The following is a 20,145-nucleotide window of genomic DNA, read 5'->3' as shown; positions in this document are numbered from 1 at the left end:
ACGAATCATGTCAACTGTATTGAGAAAACTAAATGAATATTGAACTGTTTCGTTGTTGTTGTTTTTTAAAAATCGGTTTTGTAACTTCACCCCATCAATGAATGATCATGAAATGACAGTTGCGTTAGCTTCTGGGTTACAGCTCTTTTAGAGAGCTGCCGATGGTTGACTCCTGCATATGTTGTAAAAAATATAATGGTATGATTTCGTTACTGCGATCCTCTGCAGGTAAAAGGTATCAGCCTGCACACATTATGAAAAAGATGTAGACATATAATGTGTTATACTGTTTCCGTGTACACGTGTACGTTCAAATTGTGTATGTCCAAACATGTTCAACAGGTGGCTCTGTGGCGCAATGGATAGCGCATTGGACTTCTAGGTTAAATCGAAGTGATTCAAAGGTTGTGGGTTCGAGTCCCACCAGAGTCGCACTTTTTAATTCACATGGTTATGTTTAAAATGAAATACGTAGACTGTTGTAGTCAACTTGACTCGATACCCACATTGCTTGAGTAACAAGAATGTGAAGGTGTCTATGAATGTTCAACATTCTTTAGGGGCGTGTCTCGTGTTAATCACTGTAGGCTACAGAGTGCAGTTTTCAGTGTAGCCTACTTTTACTCAGTGCACTCATCTACTAGGCTAGCTTGACTTCACTATTCAAATCACTTACAGTCGTTAGTGGCACATGAGTTATAGTTTAAACCAAATTCTTCATTTGTGGTAAGGTAGGCTTTAAGCAGAAAAAACAAATAATCTAAATAGTGAAACATTTTAAGTCTCTTTATTTCTGTCTTTATTTAAATATATTATTTTTAGAACCAGAGAGTTGAATTATGAAGCTATCATTCTTGACCTTTGCAATAATTGCAGCATTGTTATATTATTGACCTTAAGATTAAAACCTTTATTAACACTTTATTTTTACTGGTTATTTATTTCCTCTATATCAAGTGGCATTAGTGCTACACAATTATCTATTTACGTTTTTACAATTTTGAACCAATGCAGTTATCTAATCACAAAATAATCATGTCACATTTATGATTTTTATATTGGGTGGATTAAGGTATATTGGGACATTTTTTGTATTTTTATATTCTGAGCTTAATTGTTTGGTAATTTGGGACACCGACTTGTGGGTGTAAATGAATGTATTGAACTATAATTAAATAAATTAATGTTAAATAATGTTTTAATGGATTTGTTATACATAAATATATCTTTAAGGTTATGCATTATGTGTAATCTTCTGATTTGGTTAGATTATACATATTATTACATCCACAAACATCAGATTTAGACTATTGACTAAGAGAAATTAGGCCTTCAGCAGGAATCCAACAAGCTTTTTGAAAAAACAATAACATTTTATTTATATTTTGTAGAATTAAGTTATGTTTTCATATATTCAACAAGTCATGTAACAATAATACACAATCAACAGCACATAAATTCATCAATACTGGTGACACCATCCGCGAGGACACAAAATGATCCTGTAAACCAGTTTCATCGCAGTTCCACACATGAGACGGAACATCTCGAAGGCCAAGGTCGATGATGATGTCCTCATAGGTCTTAAACCATTGGCTGATGACTACGGGGTTGAAACAAGCAGCCCGAGCTGCAGAAAGGGCCTCTGGCTTCCTCAGACCAAGACGGCAATGTCTCTTAATGAAGGCCTTAAACCAATAGTGGCCTGCCTGACCTTTGCCCTCAGAAAAACCTTTCAATCCATTTGCCTGTTCAAACTGAAAAGCAAGCTTCTGGATTTCTGGCTTCCTCATTGGAAAACCTCGTCTTGCTAGGTTTTCGATTATCTCTGCTAATTTAGCCTCATCCTGCTCTGACAGAACTGGCTTTCGTCCTGCTACATGCTTATGTCCTTCGATCACACCTTTAACCCGTCTTTGGAGGGGGGATTTTGGGACATTCCAGGCCCTGGCAAGATAACGGAGCTGAGGTTTGTTCCCTGCCCTTTCCAGTTCCCTGTACTCCTGCAATGCTCCCTTCATTCTGCTCTTCTTCCACATGTTGTACTTTGCCTTTAACTTTCCCTGTTTGTTCACTCTCCCTTGCACCTCACTCTCCCTTGGTCTGGCTGTCTTTTTCCTGGGTGCCATTCTACTCTGTAAAATGAATTAGTTTCATAGATGAGAACAAACTCATATTAGGCAAAGTGCAGAAGAGTCCACACCAAATACATTAACGCTAGGCTAGGTTTACTAGGCCACCTATCACTACCACACAAGGTCTAAATATGCTTTTACTTCATTGTTTTAACAACATAGCCTTTATTATTACTAATTTGTCAGGATATTATTGACATAAACTGATCTGACCCAAATTACAAGGCCCACTACACGCAGCTCTGACTGCAGCCTCTAATTTTATCTGCTAAAAGTTGTCTAGGATACATCACTGAGGTTTTGTGTTGTTATAAATGTGACTTTTTCACTTTTAATCAGGTTATTTATTACTAAACTATTGACACATTTCATTGTATACCCTAAAAACCTGAAACATGCTGTCCCAATTTACCACACCATGTTTGGTAATTTGGAACAACAAGAAAATGCTCAAATTAAATTAATATAAACATGATTGTTTATTTTAGTGCAATATTACATCAAACATATTTGCTCAACATTGATGTCAACATTTAATTATTCATACACACTTTACAGCCTTATATTAAAATCCACCTAAAGCACATGTCATTTTTCTTACCTCTTGATTTTGGGGGTCAACTTCCTGTTTGATGCTGCCACACCCCCCTGTCTGATGTCACCTATATGTACATTATGTCATGTGACTTTAGTTAAATGCTTAAGCAATGTATTACCACCCCTAACTTTACCATAGCCCTTACAGGGCAGAATTAAAATGCTTTTTCCTTATGCTGTCCCAAATTACCTGATGTCCCAATACTTACAACCGGACCCGCGTCACACAGAGCAGGTTGTTTGCGCCATGCCCCTTTTGAGGGGAAGACATTCCCTCAGAACAAGCCAGAGTGAACCGGTAGACATGTACCAACCACACATCTAAGAACCCCTCCCTGAGTTTCTTTTGCCTACCATGTCCTCAAATAAAATCCTGACAGAAGAAAATTATGGCTACAAGCCATAAGAAGAGAAGACCGTATGACACTTCTGGTCACTGAGTGGGGTTGTTGCACCACTTAAGTAGCCTACTCGAGACTGAAGGGACATGTTTTTATATTAATTGAATTAAGCTTTTGTAGGTATCTTTCACGGTCAACGACCGGCAAAGTGGTTATGTATTGAGTGGTCATATTGATTTGTGGTATTTTTTGTTATTATTTACTCCCGCGATTTCTGTACAATTACGCTTTATTGACCCTAATTTGCGTTGGAGTTAATGAGAGGGGTTGTTTGTTTTCCCCCCGAAAGGGGCGGGAACGTTTGTCACGAGTCAAGTTCCCGGATGTGCCGGTCTAACGTATATACCTGAAGTAACCCTTTATGTCATCCTCCATGTGTGACAGAGAGTGCATGAAGCTCACCAATCAGGAGTGTTGTGCCTCTCATGCACTAGGCAGGCAAGAGATATTTGGAATATTGAACTGAATCTTGACATTGACATTAAAAAATACTATTGCAAATCACCATCATAATATCTGTCAGAAAAATCACAATTAGATATTTCCCAAATCGTGCAGCCCTAGGTGGCACGGAAGCCATCTACTTGTTATAAACGAGCCCTTCTGGAGTATCTGTTCTCTGTAAAGGCTGCATAAGTAGCTAAATAATTGAACATACACAAGGCTTTAAACTCAACATATCTAGTATAGTAGACCTATACCTTGAAGTTATGTCCAGATTCAAAAGAATTGTAGGCCTAACACAACAAACTGACTCAGTGTCATCTGTCCCAAATACATTTATTTTGACATAGATTGACACAAGAGTGTGATCATTTGTTGCATATCAGGCTAATCTGAGGAACATATCAGCAACATTTCAGCAGATCATAATCAGAATAAGATTTTATTCACCAACTACATTGACACATCAAAGGACTTGGCTTGGTTCAGAACATTCGTGTCACTTCAGCGTACTGGCCTTGACAATACAAAATATATGATACAGAGATCAATACCAGGAATATACATTCCATGGAGTATGCCATATGGAGTGCAGACAACAATATTATGCATTTCCAGTGAAACTGAGTTGTAATATGAGTAGGCCTATTTATGCAATACAGTAATATATAAGCAGAATAACGGAAAAGAAGTTGGTAGGTTGATCAGTTGTAACCTACACATGAGGGTGATGATGGCAAGAAGCTGGAAGAAGGTTGGCTCAGACAGTTGGGCTATGTGGTCAGAAATATAAATATTCTGCAAAACTGGACAAAGCATTAAAATGATTTTAGGGCAGCCTTTAATTATAGGCTATGTGGTGCACAAAAGAGGAACAAAGCACACATTTTAAGCAACAGAATCTGATAGTGGAAGACTATTTTGCAGTCCTGGTAGGAGCTTAAAATATAAAAACAGCTTGCGCTACAACAATTTAATAACGACAAATCCCAGGACTTCAATACCCAGAACTCTTAGCTGCACATTTTCCGGAACAGGAATACGCATGGATTGGGATTTATTGACATTCCAAGTAAAGAACACAAACCAAGACATTCTGCGCTATCTGTCATATATTGACCAAAGATCTGGATACAGCCTACGATTGAATACGACACATTTGGTTGTTCGCTGTATAGGCCACTTTTAGTTTGGTTATGTTTTTACCACTACGGTCGTGATTGCAGTAGGCTAGTATTGACACCCTCAGTGGACGGACGCGCCTGATCATCATCCGTCGGCGGAATTGTTCGCTGACAGATGGAGGACGACAGATGGGATCCTCGGGATGTGCAACAAGGCAGCGAGGGATATCATGGAAAATAGGGCATTCCACACCAAAGGGGAATACCCCACACACATTCGAATTAATTGAGGTCATGGGCATGGCGGGTCGGATAACATATCTCTCCGGTTGGTAAATCACACTCGGTCGTCATCTGCGTAGCCGGCTGCGATTTATCTGGTGAGAAACTTTCATTGCGAGCCAGCTTTCGCTGAGTTATCTCCGTCTATAGCCTAGCCTATCCACCGGGGTGTTCAAAAATCATGGTCGATAATCGCTACGCCACAGCTCTTGTGATCGCCTGCGTCCTGAGCATCATTGCAACGGTGTACCTATCCGTGGCCGTGGGAACGCAGCACTGGTACCAGTATATCAGCCCGCCTGTTTACGGCGAGGCTAATGCCTCAGAGCTTCGCGCTCTCCAGGAAGAATTCATTGATGGCGAATTCGATGAAAAGACATACAGCGACTCTCTCTTCCGCCTCAACGGGACAGTGGGTTTGTGGTGGCGCTGCTTGCAAGTGCCTACAGAAACCCATTGGTACAAAGAACCAGGTAAATATTATCTTCCATTAAAACTGGATGTTGTGTGTAGCCTACTGGAGGCACCCGTAGTTTAAGCTAAGCCTACTGCTTTTAATTCTGCTTTTAATCTCAGTAGTTTAGCTCTGCATCTCTTCTTGTTTGACATGGCTAATGGTGCATCACATTCTTTTGATTGACATGGTTAATGGTGCATCACATCACAGTGAGCATGTGTGACAGCCCAGATAGCAAAGGGGCTGACGGAGCACTGTCGGCCCACTGGGGGCAGATCTGGCGGTGCACTGGCATTTTGCTAATCGGTTCTCTGGCGGGTTGCAGACAAATATTTTGCAACTATTGGTCTAAAATTTGTTCAGTTATACTCCATATATAATTTTAATATTCATGACAAGTTAAATTTAAAGAGATGGTGGTGGTCCAACGGCGGACCGCAAGTGGCACGCCACCGGTGGCATACCACCAGCGGTCCGCTGTCTGGCAATCTGATTTTTCTATTTGGGAGGAGTGTGTTTTGTGTTGACATTTTGCTTTCCCTCATCCTCAGACCCTAAAATGGTGATGGAGTGTGTCAGTTTCACTCTGGCACAACAGTTCACACCCAAGTACAAGGAGCCAGGGAATCACAACAGTGGAGAGGACATGATACGGACCTGTAAGTAGGCTCAGTCATGGAATGAACATACAGAAATCAGGTTATTACACCCGTATGCCATTGCCTAGTATCACTGTTGACTATAGGGTCAGAGTTGGGATAGACATTTAAGACTGTCCATACATGCATTGCACACAGTACTGCATTTACTCCCGACGGCATACCAGGTTTGTTACTTATGCATTTTCTATCTTCATGCACAATCTGCCCCAAAGTCATGAACTGTTCTAGATTTCTAGATGTGCCAGCATTAAATTTGTATGGTGGTCCATCTGGCTCACTATCTGTTGGTCTGTTTGTCTTTCTGCCTGCCAGTCTCTCTCCCCCTCTCTCTCTCTCTCTCTCTCTCTCTCTCTCTCTCTGTCAGTGGTATTCTTGAATAGACAGACACCCTATGGCAGTGACACACAAACACTCACATTGCTCAGTCAGATTTCTCTGACCTCACAGAAGCAGGACTCAGTTAGACAGTAGAGAGATTTGGATTTGCATTATCACAGCATGACGCAAGACAATTTGGGGAAAAAAAATGTTTTTATTCAAACACACACACACACACACACATTCTCTCTCTCTGTCTGTCTCTCTCTCTCCTTTTCTCTCTCTTTTTCTCCTTCACAAACACACACACACACACACTCCTTTCATTGAATTCATGTCTACCACATTGTAATCCTGTAGAGCAGCACAAGTCTGACAATTACTCGTTGTATTTTTCTATGCACGGTATGGAAACATTATTTTCACTAGATGTCCTTAACCATTTAGATTGTGTTTTGCAACTGTCAATCACTCCAGCAGGTCTCGACTAACTCTCTCTCTCTTTCTGTGTGTGTGTGTGTGTGTGTATGTACCACAGACTTATGGAGGTGTCAGTTCCTGCTTCCACTGGTGTCATTGGGGCTGGTGGTGCTGGCAGGCATAATAGGCTTTTGTGCATGTTTATGTCACAGTCTTGCCCCCACACTTGGGATTGGGGTGCTCCATCTATTGGCTGGTGAGTATATTGCAGTGTATGATAATCAATGTCTGTGAGGCTTAGTTCACACTAGACCAGAGGTTCTTAACCTTATGGGGCTAAGGCACACCAAAGCTCAAACCAAAACTCCAAGGCACACTGACTTACTGATTATGAAGTATCTCACACATTATTATAGCTATAACATGGGTGTTAATTCCTTAAAAACAATCTGTATACAGTGCTCATGAGCTGAGACCACAGCAATAGGCCTGTGCTCACATTGTGTTGGCTGAGCTGCATAATAGAACTGTAGCCTATTAGACTACTTCATAGCAACCAATTTATTACTACCTAAAACTGTTTTAAGAAGCTGCGTCATTGATGCATTTAAAAATAACCCTCTAGCCTACTTCATTAGTCTGTGTTAAAGTCACTCCACTGCACTAGACAACATTCATAGCTGTAAAGGACACAATACAAAACATGATGTGTTGTGTTTTGGCATCCAGGTGGTCTAGAATGCAGCAGCGCGTTCAATGAACCAAAATGGGCACGATACCCCACTGTCCAGTGAGCTCCACTGGCTCAAACTTTAGCTGCCCGCATCAAAATCAAGTCACTAATGCTTGCCTACAAAGTGATTGCTGGGTCTGCTCCCACTTAAGTGCTCTCCTAGAGGCTGGCACTGCCGCCCCCTACACACACAGCAGTCCAGACTAATTGGTTTCACTTGTTGTTTCATGTTGGTGGAACGACCTACCAAGTGCTATCAGAGCCGATCTGGGATGTTTGTCTGTAACTGGAAAATCGGGTTTTGCTACCACTTTATTTATTGTGCAATACTCTATGTTGCACTTTGATCCCTCCCCCCAAAAAAATATTTAGTATATGTCTGGTAATGGGGATGTGTGGAAACGGCAATAAAGGCTAACTTGGACTTTTCTCCCCTCTTTCTCCACCCCCAGCCTTGTGCACCCTGGCCACGGTCTGCTGCTACCTGGCCGGCATGGACCTGCTGCATCGAGTGTCAGTGCTGCCCGACCGCGTGGACGCCTCCCTGGGCTGGTCGCTCTACCTGGCGCTCATCTCCTCTCCGCTGCACATGATGGCCGCCGCCCTGCTTGTGTGGGCGGCACGCAGCCACAGCCAGAACTACTACCGCATGACCGCGTACAGAGTAGCATAAAAACACACAAACACTCCACCCACGCTTCACCCCCTTAGGGCTTCTACACACCTGACGCACCCGACCGGTAGTGCGACAACGTGACTCTTGCTGGCGCGCCAGGATTGAAGCCAGGTAGCGTGAGGTAGCGCACCTCTCATTTTTTTTCAGACGAGCGCGACAAGGCGGAAACAGGAAGATGGACTAGTTCGAGGGCAAGCGAGAGTTGCAGTGTTTTGTTACAGTCGTGAATTTTTAATAGTTTGTTGGATAAGTTAACAAAGTTACCAGTGAGAGTTGCAACACATGGAATTAAGAGGAAAGAATAGAAACGATTTATTTTCAAACAAAGGATATCTATTAAGGCCTGAACAAAATCTCTTTCCACTTCAGGAAATTACACAAACTCAGCCAGCTGCTAGCTAGCTAGCCAGCTAACTAAACTGTTTAAATTATTAAAATTTCCCTCGGGATGACTAAAGTATCTATCTATATATCCATCTATCTATCTATCTACCTGTGCACACACCTTGGAAACTAGATGATAATGATGATGGTAGTTGTGAATAGTAGCAACCAAAGTCTGAAGTACCCTCACAGAGGCTAGATAATAGCAGAGCCCGTTTACATTCTCTGCTCTCTGCTACTAGTGTTTCTTAATGCAGCTTCTTCTGCTGTGTAACGTAGTTAGCATTAATCTTTTCACAACAGCGACACCTCTGTTCAGGAGAATATTGCAACTAGTGTCGTGACCACGACGCGCGAGTATAAATGGTTACGGCGCTTCTGTGACGTCACATTGTCGCGCTACCGGTCGGGGGCGTCGAGTATGTGGAACGTTTTACCCTTGCCCCTCTATTATAGGAGTCCCCCAACTCCCCCAAAACCCTTTCTAAGGGGAGTGTGGGGATAGGTCAACCCCTTGCATTGTTGGACATTTATTCATTTTAGATCATAGGTGGCTTTAAGATGTTGGCATTTGAGTTGCTTGCGTTGCTGTGAGTGGTAGGCAAACACTAACTTTTTCTTATTTATTTATTTGTTTGTTTGTTTGCTTATTTGTTCATTTGTTTATTTTCTGATCCCGGAGTTCTCTGCTGTTCTGCTCAAGCTTTATGCATTCTTCAGGCTCTTGACAAGTTACTTTGGTGTGCTTTCACCCAAAGGGCACCAAACAGCCTACGCAGCCATTAGTGGTCCTTACTTGTAGATGACTGCCTAACTTCTTTCTGGTAGCCTTAGTGTTGTTGAACCTTGTCTGTTTCTCAGGGTCATGTACTTAGTTACTGGCTGACTCCGGGTCAGTTCTGAGCCTGATTAAGGCGGGAGTCTGGGAGCTGTCTAGTGACAGCTGATGTTAGTGTAGATGTTTTTGGTCCGCCTGAGCACTTTAGCTAGCTGATTTCACTCAATATAGTGTGGTCCTGATTCATGATTTGACACTTACATCATGATTTTGACTTGCATTAGGGTATTGTGAACTTTTCAGGTGTGTGAACTGAATTGGCAGGTACTCCGATGTACTGAGTACTGGCAGATGTACTGTGTCTTTGTATGTGTGTGTGTGTGTGTGCGTGTGTGCGTGCATGTGCATGTGTGTGCGCGTGTGTGTCTGTCCTTCTCATTGCTGGCTTGCTTCTCGCCTAATGATATTGAAATGAAACAGATATCTGAACATTACAAAAATCAGTTCCTGCACAGTGAGCCTCACAGTTTTGGGGGTAACATATGAGCATAATCACACATTTTTGTTAGTATTTTGCTTTTATTTTGACTTTTATTTGGTGACATTAGCTTTCTGTACCTGAAAGCCAAGGGTATTTACAGTGAATAATATCATTATCTTTTGTATGGAAGTTCTTTGGGGAAACTAAAGGAAAAAAATCCAAAGTGGCTCTTTTTCCTGGAATGCTATACTGCACTGAATCAGGAATGGAAGGTTAACATTTGAGCCAATGAACTCAAGGTGCAATAGTCTGGACAGTATAATCAGAGACTGCTCCAGAATGCACACAAAGCACTTGTCCCCCAAACATTTCTGGTGAAACACATCACCAAGTGTGGTGTGTAGAGTCAGTATTTTGGGCCAGTGGAAGCTGGCAGTTGTACCTTTTAATTAAGTATGTGAAGGAAAGAAAAAGTCGATGCAGAATCAATCATGAAAACTATCAAAGAGAATTGCTCTGATAACTGCATTCAACCCAATTCAGCTTCTGTTTCTTGGCGGTTGTTGCTGTGAAAGATTTAGAGCCTGATATTGTGAGAATAGTTAGCCTTTGAAAATGTGACCCCATATCAAGCTGGAAGAGTGGTCTGTTTTAGTATTGAGGCATCACAGTCAGCTCTAAAGTAGATAATCCATCAATGGCGTATCGGTTTTTAATAACAACAAGAATTTCAGAAGGGTACAGCTCTGCTGGACCATTCAGGACTGGATGTCCAAAGTGACAGGCATCCCTACCGACCAATCATTAAGTCAGTTACACTTACTTGCATCAACTATTCTGTGTCATCGTCATGGGCATGTCAAGTCATGCTGTGTGTTAAAGCACACATGAAAAGATTACCTGCTTGTGTGTGACAACCTTTATAGAGCTGACAATCCAGTGTCAATTATTTGTTTGTCCTCAGTGAATGGGTCATTGGGAACACATAACATGTTCTGTACACATCAACGTTTGCATTTCAGGTTTTGTTTTTCTAACAATGGAGACCGTGGAGCTGAGAGGCACCTTTTTTTTTGTCTTAAGTCAGTTGTGTTATTTGTGGTTAGGTTTGGGGCTGATACTTTTTGGAGTGGACTATGAATAAACATGGGAGTTTTAGACCCCGTTGTGTTATTGCCTGTAAGGAGCTAAAATGAGTTGGAGGAAAGCAGAGAAATGAGGGCGGAAGAATAGGTGGCTGGTTGTGAAATACTAGTCCATTCTTCTCTCAATTTCTGCCATCATATTTATTTATTTTCTCATTTTATTTATTTTTGTCGTGACTGTTTGTAATATCTGTCTGTATTAGAAATATTCTTTTTTACATTTGATATTTAGAAATAGTTTATTTATGGCTACTGTGATTTAAATTGATTTAATGAAATTAAATTGATATAATGAAATCATTAAAAATGAAATGTTTGTAATAGATCAAATTTCAATCTAATGATGGCTGTTTATTTGTACACTATCCACATTTCTGGTACACTGCCGGCTGTGTTATACAGACACAAAAACAGATGATGTTAGAAATAGACCAATTCAAGCAAAGTTAAGTTGTTTTCTTCAGCTTTTGAATGTAGAGAAGCGTCGATATCAATCACTCTTATCTTTTGTTTTCATCTTTCTCTCTATGATATCTCAGAATTGTTTTTAAAATGTTCTGTTCTAGCAGTGCTGCATATGCATTAGGAAGTTTGAAAATGTGAGGCATATATTCATTAAAGCTGATGACGTTACATTGTATTTATGTGATTATTTCTTTGCGCATTCCTCACAGACATCGCTGTGGATTTCAAATGAAACGAGTCCGTACTTTGACCCCTTTATCCCCAGTGTGGGAAGTGTCCCATTGTCGAGTCCCCATCCTTCTTGACTATCGGTCTCTGTCGCACTGGATGGATGGAATGACGACTCTCCTTCTGCGAGCCAGAGAGAGAGCGATGCCCTTCTCATAGTAAGCACACTCGTTAACGAAAAACGGATAGAGTGGCTCTTTCCCTTTGTAACGCAGTGTCTCCCCAGAGAAAGAGAGGAATAAAGGATCGCCAGGGTGAAGCAGGCAAAAGTCACGGTCCTGAGAGATTCAGAAAGGAAGAAAAAGAAATAAAGACATGTTGGAAATATCACCTACTCCCTGAAGTCCTGAGAGATACAGTAAAAAAACACCACGTTATTGACTTTAATTCAAATTATGACCAAATGTATAAGAAACTTGAATGATGGAAAGAAAGAAAGCTATATTGTGAAAGAATAATTCAAATAGGCCTACAGGCAGATACGCATCACTGTAACAAGATCATGTCAATCTTGATGGATCACCTTGGTGTATTCAGTGTAACAATAGGTAAGTTTCCTCTGTGTAAGAGAGAGGTCACACCTTACCCCAGTTTTTTTTTTGTTGAGAGGGTTGAATTGTTGAATTGGTTTGGTCGTCACTTGTGAAGGGTACAAGATTGGTGCCACACCAAACCCATTGTTTTAAACCACATTGTCATTCACTGTGTTGGCCTTTAGGTGTTTGCACGCTTGTATCTCTTTATGTTTATGAACAAAGCAGTGTGTGGAAGGGTGAGTCACTGTGACGCTTAAACTGACACATACACATTATGTACATTTCCACTGATTGGTTGAATTTGCTACTGAGTTGCATTCTTTAGAACATCAAATAAGTGAGGGATAATGTATAGAACGCCGGTCATTACTGGGAAAATAAGTCCCGACAGGGTGAACCGGACCCCGACGCGCAGCGGAGGGGTCTTGTTCCGCCCTGAAGGGACTTATTTTCACAGTAATGACCGGGCGTTCTATACATTATCCCGCTTTATTATAATGACTACTTGCCAAAACTCCCCACGATATGACTTTAGCCTACATAACCTAGCCTATTTGTTACCGTTCATCGTGGCATTTGCTGAGAAACAAATAGGCCTAGTTCGCAACACATGCTGCTGAACTTGAATCAAACATTCTTTAGAACACAGCTGCTGATCAACCGTCTGCTTTCACGTTTGAATGAAGTTCCAGTCCTTGCGTAGTGATATGAAAGACATTAATCAGAAGCACAAAACCCATTGCCATTGACAGCGGTGATTAAATGCTTTGCCGGTGATTTATGTAGATTTAACATAGGCCCGAACGTTGGGAAGGCCCATTCATGTGAATGGAACGTTCTGCAGCACTCTGAAGAGCCGTGTAATAAGTTTCGGTATTCGATATGACTCAAAACATAACCAGGCTTGAAGTTCTGTCCTTTATCAAAGATACACAATTATTGATTATTCAATAATTAATTAATTCAGAATTCATTAAAACTTGATGTCTACAGATTAGACACGGTGGATCTCACCTGAAGATCTGGATGAATAGCAGCAGTGATGGCACGTGTCTCAGGGTCCCGTGGGTAGTCAATGTTCTTAACCAGCGTGAACACTTCCACGGACCCTCCCTCAAACTGAGTCCCTTTAAAACAAAATAAGTTGGAAATGGAGGGGCAGAAGAGAGGGTGAGATCAGCTATTAGACAGTGAGAGTGTGATTGTGTTCTTGTCATATGAAGATGCTTTAAAGCCACTATTAATGTGGAGGTTTTAGGTGTCCGTTCAAAATGTGTGTCATAAACTGTGGCTGTTCAAAGATGACTATGGGAGCATATATTTTTGGGGGGAGCTGTATACCTGAGTTAAAGAGGTGGATCCATTCCAGCATTTGCTCTACTCCCTCTTGTATAGCAACAAAAATGTTGGACCTGACAGAACCATGGGGCTGTGGGCCAATCTCCATCGCTATGGAAACCAAAGATATTTTTCAGTGATGATCAATCATTACGATGATGATGAGTACGGAACCCTGGAGGGGTCATTGCAAGACATTTATTGGTGTATATCCAGAAAACGTGCTCTCATTTTACTAAATTGTGTGCTCATCTTACTAAATTGTGCGCATGTTTTAGTGCGCTCATTTTAGTTAATTGTGCTCTCATTTTAATTTTCGTAAAATGTGCGCACAATTTAGTCAAATGTGTACGCAATTTACTAAATTGAGAGCACAATATAGTAAAATGAGCACACTATTTAGTAAAATGTGCACACAATTTAGTAAAATGAGCACACAATATACTAAATTGTGCACACTTCTACACACAATCAAGTAAAATGAGACAACAATTAAGTAAAATGAGCGCACATTCTCTCGATATACAAAATTCCGCAATTGAGAGTAAATGTGAAATGCTAATATGCCAAATGATAATGTGCCAACTGCCAATTGAATGTTTGTAATTCAATTTGGGATATAAAAGTTCAGACTTAAAGGTTGTATCAGCAATAGCGGGGATACGTCACTTCTGTTGATGTTCAAACAAAACAGAAAGTTCGCTACTCCCTCCCCCTCCCGTGCAATTAAAACTCTCCTAAACGCAGATTTCGTCAGTTATTGGTTGAAACATTTTATTTTGCTTTTGAGGGAGTTGCCAACCCTTGTTGGTAGCAATTGTTTTTGTGTACAGATCTCGGAGCCTAGGGTGCCCACAGAGACGCGTTTTTTTGACGGACAGCTTATGGGGCAGACAGCTAGCAGATCGTTAGGAAAGATTAGATGAATGTGATCATTTATGTTTGGGCCTTTTTTGGGCCTGAAATCGCTGATACAACCTTTAAAGCCCTAATTTAAAAGGCAGGCCAAGTGCAACGTACAGTATGTCAATAAGCAAAGTCCTTGTGCATGACCTTTCATGTTAGATGTTACAGCATTAAGCTGACTCATCAACGTTTGTGTTTAAGGTTTAAACCAGGCGATAAATTAGCAAATTAATTTTGCCTAGTTATTAAATTAGCTTCAGTTAGACTTATGACTTGCCGCTTTTCCCATCATTCCAATTAGGCCGATATAACTTTTTCTTTCAACAGATGTGCAGCAGAGGGAGGTGATAGCTCATTAGTTCTCCCTGCAGTGCCCAACTCGGGCTACTTCACACAGTGAAGCATTACATGTGAATCAATGTGAATCAGTGACACATTATGTAACTGTTGAATAATAGGGTTGGATGTTTTCAATACAGATTATTGTAAATGTCAACCTTCTGCGGCCTTTCAGTCACAGTGAAACTAGAACATTGTCACACACATACATGTGTCAGTCAGGCTTGTTGATAGCTTTTTCAAGCTATTCACAGCAAATTCCTGGGTGGCCTCATAGATCAACCAACTGTAAATGAGAGCAAACTGTGGCTGTTGCTTCTGAGGCGTAATCAAACTAGAACCTTCTCACATTGACATAGTTATAACCATGCTCTCATATTGTTTTTTTTTAACAACACTCAGATTAGGGATCTCAATACATGTGTCAGTCACAAAGGCTGTATCACAAAGACTGACATGCATGAGCACAAAATACACATACACAACATGGGAAACTGTTCATTTTAACCTCACTCAATAGCACATGCTCTCACCGAAGCCATGTTTTCCCACTGATTCTAAAGAGTAAGCTTCATTCTTTGGTGTGTCAAAGTGTATGTATCGTACAGGTATGGTGGCCAGCTCTCTCTGCAAACAATGTGAAAAATGGTTACATCAGTTTTTTCACAATAATTATAGCCTTCATTCATTTATTGATAATGAAAAAAAACACCTAGTTTGTGAAATACAAATCTGAAACAAAAATGCTATTTAACCATAAAAAAAGGCATGTCATGAAACTATTCTGTAAATTGTGTTCACATGCTTTGGAGAGAGAAAGAGAGAGAGAGAGAGAGAGAGAGAGCACTGACTGAGACTCTCCATGCTTGTTTTCTTGTTTGACTATTTGTTTTCTTTATGATGATTATATTGTATTTTCCATTGTCCATAACAGTGGAAATAAATAGATTTGGCTGTAGATGACAAGGCTATAAGTGTGGATAATATGAGCAGAGGGGAGGGTTTGCCTGGAGGTGTCTGTAGATGTGTAGGCAGATCCAATCGCTGTCAGAGAAGCTGATGAAGCACAGGCCCATGTTGGCCGTCGTGTTGTGCAGGTCGCACACCAGATCCATAGCTTCAGGGCTTCCCTTGGGCCCCAACAAGCCATTGAGCTCCTGGGAACGCACAATCTCATATGGTGTCTTATCGGAGATGGGAGTACTGAGAGAGAGAGAGAGCGAGCGAGGGAGAGAGAGAGAGAGAGAGAGAGAGAGAGAGAGAGAGAGAGTCATCGAGGGCTGACAGACCAACCGACCGACTGACTGACCAATGACAGGGTCCTAATTATGTTGGATCGAGTAAGCTTCCATAGAGAGCGGTCTGAGCTCTCATGAACGCAGTGAAATCACGCAGTGATTTATGTGGTCCCTCATTGATTTTGTAAGTTTGCCCAGATACAAAGAAATTAATGGGCTATAATTTTAATGGTAGATTTATTTTAACAGTGAGGGACAAAATATCAAGCCCTCTGGGTATGAAATATATAATGTCATTAAATATGCTTGCCTTTGTTTACATACAACGGACACAGGCAAGGCCTCAAGACTTCACAGACTGGTATACAATGGTTTGGCATGATGTGTCATGACGGTATCTATTAGTGGTCTAATGTTTAATATGATTGTGATAAGCAGCATGCTTTTCATTTTAATGTTAATTAGAAACTATTAAAATAAGTATGTTCATTTTGCCTGACTTTGGGGTGTGAATTTTTGTGTCTGTGAAGTGAAATACTAACATAATGTAATTTCCCAACTATTAGCTCAGGCTTATACATTGATTTAGCAAAATTTCTTCAGCTATGAGGTTAATACAATGCAGCAAATACACTGGAAATTATTGTATACCTCTGGAAGCAATCGTGAAATCACAATTATGAAATGAGAAATTATGAGGAAATGACTGAAATGCCGATGCCGAACGCTGCTACTTAGAAAACAGAGAGCACTTTAGCTATATTAGCCTACACTTAGTAGGCTAAAAAGGCTAATAAAAAGTACATATTTTTGCCTACATTAAAAAAAAACCTGGCTGGACAACTGCCAGCTTGCTGTTTCCTATATGCATTGATGTATGTGAACCATTAAGACTCAAATGTGTCCTGCAACATCGAGCTCCATATACAAAGCTCACTTTTTCTAGCCGCCACACCCAGATACATATATATATATATATATAGGTATTCCATATACACTTAAACTCAGATCTTATTGTTTCTAAATAAGCTAATTATTTTAATCAAATATAAGCTAATCAAATATCATGTACCATCAACAAACTATTTACTATATGATTACTTAAATGTACGTAGGCCTGAATCAATGCCTCAGTGTCTGAAGTAGGCCTTTGCCAAACAAAGTGTAGATGTGGAAGCTTTTAAAACAAGTGCTGAGGAAGGAAGTGCCACTATACTCTATGTAGAATAGCCTATGTGTAGGAAGTGCAGACACATACTTCAAAATTAACAACCCTAGTCTAGATTCAGGCCTGTCATGACCTCACTTGACAGTGTCTTGAGATTGGCTTGCTTGAAAATTAATCAAGACAGACTTAGCTTACTTGAGAGTGAATCGAGATAGGCTTACTTATAAGAGACTTTATAATGAGGAGACACAGCACTTAAAATATCTCCCAAAGAAATGTAAGTATATTTTTTTGATTTTTTGATCCCGTGAGGGAAAGGGTAAGGGGTTAAGTAAGGGATAATGTATAGAACGCCGGTCATTACTGGGAAACTAAGTCCCGACAGGGCGAACCGGACGTTCTATACATTATCCCGCTTATTACACGGCTACTTGCCAAAACGAAATAATAAACTCCCCACGATATGACTTTAGCCTACATAACCTAGCCTATTTGTTACCGTTCATCGTGGCATTTGCTGAGAAACAAGTAGTTCGCAACAACACACGCTGCTGAACTTGAATCAAACATTCTTTAGAACACACCTGATCAACCGTCTGCTTTCACGTTTGAATGAAGTTGCAGTCCTTGCGTAGTGATATGAAAGACATTAATCAGAAGCACAAAACTCGTTGCCATTGACAGCGGTGATTAAATGCTTTGCCGGTGATTTATGTAGGCTAGATTTAACATAGGCCCGAACGTTGGGAAGGCCCATTCATGTGAATGGAACTTTCTGCAGCACTCTGAAGAGCCGTGTAATAAATCTATATAAATCACCGGCAAAGTAGGCCTATATAATCACTGCTGTCAATGGCAACGGGTTGATTAACGTCTCCGTTCGCTTATTGCAATGGAATTTCATTGAAAGGGAAAGTAAGCCAGTAAGAGGTTGCCACACAACACCTGAAACTGTCAAGTTCTATCTGTGTGGCGAACTATTTATTTTGTCAGCGAAAGACACGAAACGGTAGCAAAATCATTTTTAAAGATTCATTGTGTTCTCATTTTGGCAAGTAGCCGTGTAATGAGCGGGATAATGTATTGTCCGCCGGTAATTATCAGAAAATAAGTCCCGACAGGGAGAAGAACCCCGACACGTGGCTAATAGTTGGGAAATTACAGTACACATATTCTGCCCCTTCCACCACGAATCACGTGTTGTGATCTCACAGCTGGAGCGAGGTTGGTGTCGTGAAGCCTGCCCGAAATAGATGTCCGATAAGTGCCCAAAATGTGTTGCAATATGTCCGCCAAGTGGACAGACTTGCCTAAAAAGAATTTGCTTAGAGTGAATCAAGATGGGCTTACAGTGGCTCGAGACTTGCTCTCTTGAGAATGAATCGAGACAGGTTTACTTGAGAGATTAATCTTGACTGGTTCACTTGTGAATGAATTGAGACGGGCTTACTTGTGAATGAATTGAGACGGGCTTATTTAAGAATGAATTGAGACGGGCTTACCTGAGAGTGGCTCGAGTGAAGCAACGGTTCAAGTCTGTCTCGGTGTAGCGACGACACTGTTGAACGGCGCGCGGATTTGACATCACCATCATCAAGGTAAAGGACTCCTGGGCATTGCGTTGGTTATGCTTCCTCCTCAAGTACTCCCGCACCAGGTACACACCCGAGAGCTCGTTGCCATGGGTACCACCACACACAGCCACGCGGGACAAGGCAGGAAAAGACACTTTGCTCATCTGTGACCTAGACACTACTGTATCATTACAGCAGTATTAAAGAAATATATTAAAACATGAATAAATCCTATAAACCATGGTTGATGGTTTATAGGATTGATTCACAAATGGTAATTGAACAGCCACATATTGTATACCAGTGTAATAAAACACCTATGCTTAAAGCAAAAAGGGAAGGAAATGAATGAATGAATAAATGAACAACAGAGCCGTTACAGAATGTGTACAGTGCAATAAATTGGACTATACCAGAAACAAAAAGACACGTTTGAGTGGTAAAAAAGAATAGTCACACTCACATAGCCTAATAAATCCTAGCATATTCAAACCTTTGCTAAAAGTAAAAAAGCGAACGGTGATGATTTTATTTTTAAAAAGAAGAAAATTTATTACACAAGATGACAAAAATGATACGATATATTGCATTATTCTTCATACATCATATGCAATGGAGATTGTTATTGAGGTGTAAACCATGGTAGGATGTAACATTAAGCATGCACCACACACACACACACACACACACACACACACACACAAGCCCAGCCCAGCAAGTTTATCACCTTATGAGCAGCCGCAAATCGAAATTTCCTCTCTGTTGCTCCACGAATATGCTCTCTCTCCTTTCCTCCCCTCTTCCTTCTCCTCTCCCTCTCTCTCTGTTTGAGTGTCTTTCCTGGACCCTGTCCCCACCTACTGCGACTTTTCTTCACTGTCCTCTTGTATAGTTCAAACCACATAGCTGGCCTTCTCCTTCTGAGTAAGCTTGCTTGCTTACCACTGACAGCACTCGCTAATGTTTCCTCACCGCGAAATCACAGAAACGTACATGGAGGGCAGAATAGAGTTCACCTTACCTCGTCCCTCTCCCGGGTGTTTTGTGTGTTCCTTCCTCTGCCGCTGTCCTGACCCCCCCCCCCTCCACCACCCCCCCACACGTGACGGACAGTGGCGCAGATTGTGCTGGCACGTGGCAGAAGGCTGACCTTTGAACTCTGACCCAGACTGACGGCAGGTTGTGGCGGGGGTCGAGACGTGAACCCAGCGTCTGCACAAGAGCTTCAAGACTGGAAAAAGAGCAGTAGATGGAGATCAGCAGGCAGGTACAGACTTTGCTCAGACCATTTCCTCACCCTAAGACCTCTCTCTCTC

The 20,145-nt window shown here is 41.2% G+C and overlaps 2 protein-coding genes and 1 non-coding gene across 3 annotated transcripts; 2 read left to right on the top strand and 1 right to left on the bottom strand.

The window, feature by feature from the left end:
- The first annotated feature begins 344 nt into the window (after window positions 1-344).
- On the top strand, window positions 345-432 carry trnar-ucu. The gene is given in 2 exon segments: window positions 345-381; window positions 397-432. It is a non-coding gene; the product is annotated as a tRNA-Arg (tRNA).
- A 4,187-nt stretch (window positions 433-4,619) lies between these two features.
- On the top strand, window positions 4,620-8,499 carry LOC125289644 (claudin domain-containing protein 1-like). Its single transcript, XM_048236599.1, has 4 exons — window positions 4,620-5,456; window positions 5,992-6,099; window positions 6,959-7,096; window positions 8,026-8,499. The coding sequence occupies exons 1-4, from the start codon at window positions 5,165-5,167 to the stop codon at window positions 8,244-8,246; spliced, it is 759 nt and encodes a 252-aa protein (XP_048092556.1). The 5' UTR covers window positions 4,620-5,164; the 3' UTR covers window positions 8,247-8,499.
- Window positions 8,500-9,970: 1,471 nt separating this feature from the next.
- LOC125289643 (N-acyl-aromatic-L-amino acid amidohydrolase (carboxylate-forming) B-like) lies at window positions 9,971-19,885 on the bottom strand. The gene is made up of 7 exons (XM_048236598.1): window positions 19,851-19,885; window positions 18,758-19,010; window positions 15,857-16,052; window positions 15,383-15,476; window positions 13,608-13,715; window positions 13,281-13,393; window positions 9,971-12,008 (listed from the first exon to the last, which is right to left on the bottom strand). Exons 2-7 carry the CDS (start codon window positions 18,991-18,993, stop codon window positions 11,808-11,810), a joined length of 948 nt encoding a protein of 315 aa, XP_048092555.1. The 5' UTR covers window positions 18,994-19,010; window positions 19,851-19,885; the 3' UTR covers window positions 9,971-11,807.
- Between the last annotated feature and the right edge of the window lie 260 nt (window positions 19,886-20,145).

This window comes from Alosa alosa, chromosome 24 (assembly GCF_017589495.1).
Source record: "Alosa alosa isolate M-15738 ecotype Scorff River chromosome 24, AALO_Geno_1.1, whole genome shotgun sequence".
Lineage (NCBI taxonomy): Eukaryota > Metazoa > Chordata > Actinopteri > Clupeiformes > Clupeidae > Alosa > Alosa alosa.
Note: the sequence above shows the minus strand (reverse complement) of the source record. Positions and strands in the feature narration are given on the sequence as shown.